The 9,007-nt window shown below is 42.2% G+C and overlaps 1 protein-coding gene across 1 annotated transcript in view; it reads left to right on the top strand.

The window, feature by feature from the left end:
• Positions 1–551: 551 nt before the first annotated feature.
• Positions 552–9,007, top strand: part of LOC127543351 (probable RNA-binding protein 19) — a 13,020-nt gene continuing 4,564 nt past the window's right edge. The window contains exons 1-3 of the mRNA XM_051969384.1: positions 552–594; positions 8,304–8,486; positions 8,909–9,007. The exon at positions 8,909–9,007 is cut by the window's right edge and continues 21 nt beyond it. Coding sequence (XP_051825344.1) covers positions 559–594; positions 8,304–8,486; positions 8,909–9,007 — 318 coding nt within the window. The 5' untranslated portion in view covers positions 552–558. The remainder of the gene's footprint in view (positions 595–8,303; positions 8,487–8,908) is intronic.

Raw genomic sequence — 9,007 nt, 5'->3', positions numbered from 1 at the left:
TTTATTATGTTCGCTCGGCCGATCCAAGAGCACTTAATATTTTTCCAATTATTTAAGTCTGACTTTATTTGTGTGGAGACTTTTTTATAATTTTGCTCATATAATTCCTGACTTTCCTTTGGTAGATAGATTCCCAAATATTTTATGGTATCAACAGTTATTCTGAATGGAATTTCTCTTTGTATCTCTTGCTGTTGGGTTTTGTTGGTGATGTATAAAAATGCTGAGGATTTATGGGGATTTATTTTGTAGCCAGCTACTTTGCTAAAATTATGAATTATTTCCAATAGCTTTTTGGTAGAATCTCTGGGGTTGTCTAGGTATACCATCATATCATCTGCAAAGAGTGATAGTTTGGTTTCCTCATTGCCTACTCTAATTCCTTTAATATCTTTCTCGACTCTTATTGCCGAGGCTAGTGTTTCTGATACGATATTAAATAATAATGGTGATAGTGGGCAACCTTGCTTCACTCCAGATCTTACTGGGAAAGGTTCCAGTTTTTCAGACCCCTCCGTTTTGATGGAGCCTGTTGCTAGCCTCGCGCAGCCTGTCGCCATGTCGCGACTTATCGTCAAGAATCTGCCGAGCGGGGTGAGTACAACTCTAAGGGAAGCCTTTAGAGACTGTGGGAGGTTCTGGGGTGCGGGGAGAGGTTCCCCCTTAGACCCGGCGCTCACTCTTGCCGTGGTGGCAGCGCTGTCTGTCTCTGTCCGGGACTTCTCAGGCCCCCCATCTTTGCGGTTTACCAGTTGGACAAGTCTTGGTTTCCTTCTGTGTAAAATGAGAGAAGGGAGTTGAACGGGGGCTCCCAGCCCTCATCCATGAAATGGGGATGACAATTTATTATCAATTTCTTGGCCTCCTGGGGCCACTTTTTAGCCTGGAGGTGACCTGGGTATAGAGTAGGCACTTAATGAATGTTTGCTGATTAATTGAGTGTCCAACTTCTAGCTAGTAAATAGCACATTCTAGGTGGTCTGCTCTGGATGTCCACTGCGTCCTGCCTTTTGCCTGTAATCTATTTGGGAAGTCTCACGGGATATCTTTCTTTTTGGTTGTGGTCATCTTTCCTAGAGGGAGTGCGTCTGTTCTAAAGAATATAAGTTTCTTGAGGTCAGAAACTGTTACATTTGTCTTTCTGTCCTCCAATACCCAACACAAAATAAATGCTTAATAAATGCTCACTGATCCAATTGAAACAAAGTTACTCATCTTGGAAATTAACTAGGATTAGGATATAATAGAATTGTACATTATTATCACTTACTCTCTCCAATCCAGTGACTTGACTGTATCCAAGATTGCAGAATCTAGAGCTAGGAGAGAACCTTGAAATCATTTGATCCAGTAGTATCAATCAGGACAATCAGGAGGCTGACTTGCTGATTCCTTTGCTCCCATCAGTGTAGGGCACATCAGTGATTGTCAGGAGTCTTGTCTGGGAATTTCACTTTCAGTACTTTGGTCCCAGTCTCCATCCTAGCCCAGTGACCAGACAGTGGTCCTCAATGCTCCTAACCTATTGTGCCAAATTTGGCATGGAAAAGTGCCTTCTGTACAGAAGAGAGGGGAAGAAGCTCTGGGAGAAGTTCAATGAATTGCAGGGGGAAAGAAATGCTTTTTATGCCTTTGAGGAGTCATGAAGTTTGGCTTCTTTGGCAGAATGATGGCTCCTTTATCTCTCATTTTCATTGGTTTCTGAGGAGATGAAAACATCTTGTTTTAGTCTTCTTGATTATTTCAGACGACTTTCTGTGTGATAGTTTAAAACGATAAGATAGATTTAAGCATTTCACAAAAGCACACTATCATCTTAATCAAAACTTCTTAAGCTATGGGTCTCCATCCCAAATGGGATCATGTAATTGAATGTGGGGATCAGGAAAAATTTGGCAAACAGTAAAAGGTTTCTGAATATGCAACCATGAAAACCTAATCCTGAATCAAACATGTAATGAAAATGAAGTATTTCTTGCGGCGCTTGCCCATGTTGCCTTAGGACTTCACCGCAAACTTAGTGCTGAACACGAAACGTGTGCACACATTTCTTTTTGATTTATTATCAGTAAATGTTTGATTTGTATAATTTTTTATATACCTGTATGTAATATTCTCTCTAAAATGTAATATTGTCTTGATGTGGTGGCAGTGCTGTCTGTCTCTGTCCAGGACTTCTCAGGCTTTGCAGCTTAAGAGCTGGGGAAGCCCTTTTCTCTCCCTGAAGCCTTGGTTTCCTTCTGTGTAAAATGAGAGAAAGGAGTTGAACTGGGGGGTCCCAGCCCTCATCCATGAAATGGGGATGGCAATTTATTATCAATTTCCTGGTGAGGTCGCTTTTTAGCCTGGAGGTGACCTGGGTATAGAGTAGGCACTTAATGAATGTTTGCTGATTAATTGATTAAATGTTGTCTGTTGAGGTTTTCTTGGGTCTCTGGAGGCAGCCTTCGGTTCAGTTCAGTAATCACCACAAGTGCAGCCAGGGGTTACGAGCCCTTCACTTGGGGCTCGGCTAGTTTTCTGGAGGCCTTCCGGATCTTGGTTTCAGTAGAGAAACGAAGGAGGAGAACCTGCCACCACTTCTCTGTCTTCCCTAATTCTCATTCTAGCTGAGTTTGTCCGAGCTTATTTGATCTTTTATCAAAGGTGTGAATCTTGTAAAACTATAATAAGTACTAAGTACATGTACTGAACTAGAGAACTGTTAAGCACTTTGCTGAATAACCATTGTCTCTATCAATTCCATTGACTTAGCACCTTGTGTACTTGCTGTTGCCTTAAAAATTCTTGGGCAAAAAGGGGTTGCAAGTGGAAAAAATTGAAGATGTTAGGATTTTCCCTTAGCGTCAGAGAGTTGGCTCCCGGGGCACATTTTGAAGGTATGGCACTTTCCATCTATCAATCAGGCCTTCCCTGGATCTTCAGATTTGCTGCTCTCTCTACTGTGACTTCTAGAGTTGTTACAGGACAATAGAGGACCTGCCTGCTGTCTGCAGTAACCTATGGAGAGCTCTCAGCTTTTTGAATGTTTAAGAGGAGGAAGGGGGTTTGTGCTTTGCTATATCTAGACCTGGCAAAGTCCTTTGAGGTCATCTGGTCCAGTCCCTCACTTTACTAATGAGAAAACTGACCCAGTTCAGGCCACAGCCTTGTCTCCTTTCCACATTGTTAGGTGGAATTTTAGTATTTCTTCTCTTTGATTAGATAATGATTCGCTAGAATGCTGGGTTGGCAATTGGGACGACCCATGTTCAAATCTGACTTGGTTACTGACTAGCAATGTGGCTCTGGACAAGGCGCTTAACTTTTATTTGTCTCAGTTCCCTCATTTATAAATATAAAAAAGTAATCATAGGGTTGTTAGGAGTATCAAATGAGATCATTATTATGAGGCATCTAAACATAGCACATAGCAAGGCTGTATAATTGTTAACTATTGTTTAATGAAGGATGAATTTCTTATATTTTAAGTAAAAATCATTTATCACAGCAATCCTGTGGATATATGGCATGCAAGTATCATAATTGAGAAAATTGAGTCTGAGAAAAGAAAAATGACTAGCCCATAATCTTACAGCAAGTAAATGTTAGATCCTTTACTCAAAGCAGTCTGGTGCAACAAGCATTTATTAAGCACCAATTGTATGCACAGGGCTGGGGCTATAAAAGCAAAATGAAAAATATTCCCTTCTTCCAAGGAGATTATATTCCCCTGGAACATTAGAGCATGCCAACAGACAATGATTATTAGATTTGTTGTTTTCAGTCATTTAACTCATATTGGATTCTTGGTAGTCTCATTTGGAGTTTTCATAGCAGATACTGGACATTTCTAGCTCATTTTATAGATGAGAAAACTGAGGCAAAGAGGATGAAGTGACTTGCCCATATTATTTGACTGTGAGCTCTTTTTTTTTTTTTTTTTTAAACTGAGGCAACTGGGGTTAAGTGACTTGCCCAGGGTCACACAGCTAGGAAGTGTTAAGTGTCTGAGGCCGAATTTGAACTCAGGTCCTCCTGACTTCTAGGGCTGGTGTTCTATTCATTGCGCCACCTAGCTGCGCCTAAGACTGTGAGCTCTTTGACAGCAGGGATTGTCATTTACTTTCTTCTTATCCTCAGTGCTTAATCCTTAGTAAATGTTGATTAATTGATTGATTGATTGACTGATTGACAAATATATACATAATGAGTTGAGGAGGACACAAACTCCTGACATGACCAGGAGTTGGTTCCTGAAGTGTCAAAGGAGTCCAGGAGTGGGTACAAGGGGTTTAAAAAGCCATCCATCCATACTAGTCCCCTAACTTACACATAAGGAAACTGAGGCAAAAAGGTTAAAATGACTTGCCAGGGTCATATATAGCCTATGAAAAAAAAACACAGAGGCTAAGGATGGAATGTTGAATAACCATATAGCCAGCTTCATATGGGAAGTAAACCTGGAAAGATAGACTGTAGCCAAATGGTAGAGGTTTTTAAAGCCTGTAGCAAGAGTTTATTTTGTATCCTAAAATAAAGAGAAAGCCACTCTGAACTTGAGCTTGGGACTGATTTGGTCACATGTGCTTTCAAAGGATTATTTTGTCTTTTGTGTGGAAGATGGATTAGAAAGGAGAAACACTGGAAGCTGAGATTCCAATTAGAAGATTGTTACAATAATTCAAGGAAGAGCAGTTAGCGCTGGAAAAAAAAAAAATGACTGTGTGCTGGAGAGCAAGGGGCAGGTAGGAATTATGTTGGAGAGTAAGCATGAACAAGGTTTGCCTCCTGATGGGATATCAGGAGCTAAGGGATGCAAATGGCAAGGCAGGCTTGAAAGTTGGGAACCGGGAGATTGGAAGTACAGGGGATCCCCCACCAGGGACAGGAACATTTGGAGGCGTGTTTGATGGAACATCAATTGGAAATGTCCAAAAGGACATGGTGGTCTGAAGTTGGGGGTATGTGTGTATATATATACATACATATACATATATATATATATCACACACACAATATATATATACACACACACATACATACACACACACACACATATATATATATATATATATATATATATATATATATATATACACATACATTTGTGTGTTTGTGTACCTATCTGGAAAACATCTGTCTAGAAACCTATAGGAACAGACGAGGTCATCCAGAAAGAGGGGTTTGAAGAGAGGAGAGGAGAGCCTTGGGAGCCATTACAGGGGGCATAATGGAGATTTATGGGCCATGGAGATTGACGCTAGGTAGGGAAGGAACCAGGAGGGGAGGGGGTGTTATCGTGGCCTATAGAGGTCAGGAAGGATGAGCACTGAAAACAGCATCAGATTGGACAATTAGGAGTTCATTGGTTAACTGGGGAGAGTCTTTTCAGTTGAACGCTGAGGTCAAAAACCAGATCACAAAGGTAAAGTGAGGAAGAGAAATCAGTGAAGGTTTTTCGTTAGGAATTTATCAATGAAAAGGAGGAGAGAGATGGGAAAAAAGCTTCTGAGCATTCAAGGTTCCAGTGAAGGTTAAGGAAGGCTAGGGATGGGAAGCGGGAAAGAAACCAGTGAATAAAGAGGAGATACTAAGATTCAGAGAGAGAAAAGGGATTCTCAAAGATATAAGTAAGGGAATTGCCCTTAGCAAGGAGAGATGGCCACCTCCTCCTTGGAGCTATAATGGAGGATGGGATGGAGGGACTTTGATTTATTAAAATGGGAGGAAGGGAAGTTCATCACTGATCGTCTCGATTTTCTCTTTAAAGTGGGAGATGAAGTCCTCTGCTCAGAGAAGGAATGGGAAAGCAATAGTTGAGGGGGAAAAAAAAAGGTTTGATACGGCCATTGTGAGGAGAATGCTGGTCAATTCAAGAAAAATAAAAGGCTTGCCAGCAGAAGTGAAAGCCTGTAGAAAATAAACAGCATAAATTTGTAATGGATTCAGTTGACATGGACAGTAAAATGATGTCTTCCGTTGATGCTCAGCAGCATGGGAACAGGAGCATAGAAGGCATGTACCATCTAGGTGATGGGGGTGACCAGGCTTGTGGTCTGGCCAGGTACAAGTGGTCATGGGGCCAGGCAGGGAAGACTGTTTAGGATTGATTTAGTTCATCATCAATTCAAGTTTGAAAAGAAGAAAAAGGAGGACAGAGGAGGAATGAGACAAGGCTTATGAGGAATGAAGCAGTGGCCATGATGAGAATAAAAACTTACTATCAGGGAGTTCCTGTTTCTGAATCATGCAGGTAGAACTGTGGATCCAGGGTAGTACTGTATTTATGGCTCAGGACAGGTAAAAGTGCAGGTCATTGGAGTTGATGAAATGGTAGGCTACCCTATTTGCAAGGCCACTGATATATATCAATATCCCTAAATATGTTGTGGTGAAGGAAAAGACTGTAAGCCAGATGCTAACAGCCTTAAAAGAAGAAGGGAGCATGATCTGAGAACTGGTAGAAAGGAGAGGGTTGGAAGTGACTGTGAAGAGTCGAGGGTCTACCTCTGCCTCATCTTAGGCCTGCCCCAGTGTGTCCGCGCTTGGGAAAGAAGGAGGATCTCAGCCTCGAAAATGAACAAAGGTAGCAGGAAAGAACAGAGGAGAGAAGAGATCAACCCCCTGGCTTGTGGATCCAAACCCAGCGCTTTCCCTAGTAGCCTTAACTGCCTTTCATCATCTTGATAGCCAGTGAAGGGAACAATAAAATGGGAAGCAAATGCTTTGGACTTCAGTCTCAGTTCTCTGCCTTTTTCCTGTGTGGCTCCAAGTGAGTCATGTGAGCTATGCCAGTTTCTTTCTTTTTCCAAAAATTGAAAGCATCTAAATGGATAATTTCTTGGGACCCTCCCAACTTAATAGCCTTTGTTCTTCAGAACCCTCAATTCTAATGTGGGGCTCAATAATCTTGCCTTTCAGAGTGTTGTGAAGATCAAACAAGATATATAATATATATATACATATAATATATACATATATAATATATATATTATAGCTTTTTATTTACAAGATATATGCATGGGTAATTTTTCAGCATTGACCCTTGCAAAACCTTCTGTTCCAACTTTTCCCCTCCCGTAGATGGCAGGTAGACCAATACATGTTCAATATGTTAAAGTACATGTTAATTGAAATATATCTATACATATTTATACAGTTATTTTGCTGCACAAAAGAAATCAAATTTAGAAATAAGGTAAAAATAACCTGAGAAGGAAAACAAAAATGCAAACAGACAATAACAGAAGGGTGGAAATGCTATGTTTTCATCCACACTCATTTCCCAGAGTTCTTTCACTGGGTGTAGCTGGTTCTCTTCATCACTGAACAATTGGGACTGATTTGGTTCATTTCATTGTTGAGGATGGCCACGTCTATCAGAATTGATCATCACATACTACTGTTGTTGAAGTACATAATGATCTCCTGGTTCTGCTCATTTCACTCAGCATCAGTTCATGTAAGTCTCTCCAGTCCTCTCTATATTCATCCTGCTGGTCATTTCTTACAGAACAATGATACCCCATAGCATTCGTATACCACAATTTATTCAGCCATTCTCCAACCGATGGACATCCAACAAGATAATGTTTGTAAAATGCTTAACAGGGTACCTGTACATAATAAGTGCTTAATAAATGTTCTCTTCCCGTCCCACTTAGACAAGGCTTGGTGTTTATTTCAATTGAAATCATACCCTATGACATAGTGATGGTGTTATTCTCCTGAAAAAATCTAAAACAGCCTGGTGACTGTTCTGGGTTGGAATAGGGAAGATGAGGAAACTGGAAGTTCCTATCAAATCGGTTCAAACTGTATTGTTTAAGCAACTCTTCTATCCAGGAACTGCTGTAGTTGCTGGAGATCCAAAGATGAAGCAGGCCTTGCCTTCAAGGAGCTCATATTGTAGAGAGCCAGAGTACCAAGTGCACAGTTTATGAAAACAAAATATACAGAGTATGTCTGTGGACTCGAGGAGCAGAGAGGATGATGAGATCCATACCTTGTGTTCCGCTGAATGTCAGGAACAGGAACAGAGCAGGACAATCTAGCTACCCCCACCATTGTAATTGTCAGAGATCCTTCCCCTCTCAGGGAACAGTGCAGTGGCCGGTGTTCTCCGTTGGGGGGATGGGGCCTGATGAAGGTAGAGCGTCCGACTTGAAGTCAGGCAGCCCTGGGTTCTGATCCTGACGCTTACTAGCTGGGGACCATGGGCAGGTGATTTCACATCCTTTTGCTCACAAGGCAGTTGATGGTCTCAGATGAGCCGTAAAATGCTGTCTCCATGTCAGCCTGTGTCTCTTCCTCTCCCTCAGATGAAGGAGGAGCGATTCCGGCAGCTTTTTGCAGCCTTCGGCACCCTGACCGACTGCAGCCTCAAATTCACCAAGGATGGCAAGTTCCGCAAGTTCGGCTTCATTGGTTTCAAGAGTGAAGAGGAGGCGCAGAATGCCCTGGACCACTTTCATCGGAGCTTCATTGACACTTCTCGGGTCACGGTGAGTCGGCCCCGGCTGCATACCTGGCTCCTCACGTGGCCCCTGGCCTTTTTGCCCCTTAATTGGCTGATGCCTCATTCCGCCATCAGTCACCGCTGAGCTCTAGGGAGGTGGGCCTGGGTCTCTTCTACGTCCTGGACGAATTCCTTCCTTTGGGAAACATTTATTTAGCCCCTATTGTTTGCAGAACTTCCTGGAGAAGATACAGAGTAAGGCAAAATCTCTGCCTTCATGGAGCTTAGTAAAAGTCTCCAGGCTCCGGTTTGTTTGTTCCTTTCCTCTTGCTTCTGCCCCAGTGTTGTTCTCCCTGCTCTGTTTTCTTGTCCTCCCCGGGCCGCAGTCCTGGGGGATCCTGGCTGTCCACCTCTTCCATGGAGGGATGGACTTTATAGATCCTCTTTATTTCCTTCTGTCTCCCTTAGGTGGAGTTCTGCAAGTCATTTGGAGATCCCTCTAAGCCCCGAGCCTGGAGCAAACACTCCCAAAAAGCCACCCAGCCAGGGACACCTGAAAAAAGTCCT

Source organism: Antechinus flavipes, unplaced genomic scaffold, assembly GCF_016432865.1.
Source record: "Antechinus flavipes isolate AdamAnt ecotype Samford, QLD, Australia unplaced genomic scaffold, AdamAnt_v2 unplaced_scaffold63, whole genome shotgun sequence".
Classification (NCBI taxonomy): domain Eukaryota; kingdom Metazoa; phylum Chordata; class Mammalia; order Dasyuromorphia; family Dasyuridae; genus Antechinus; species Antechinus flavipes.
Note: the sequence above shows the minus strand (reverse complement) of the source record. Positions and strands in the feature narration are given on the sequence as shown.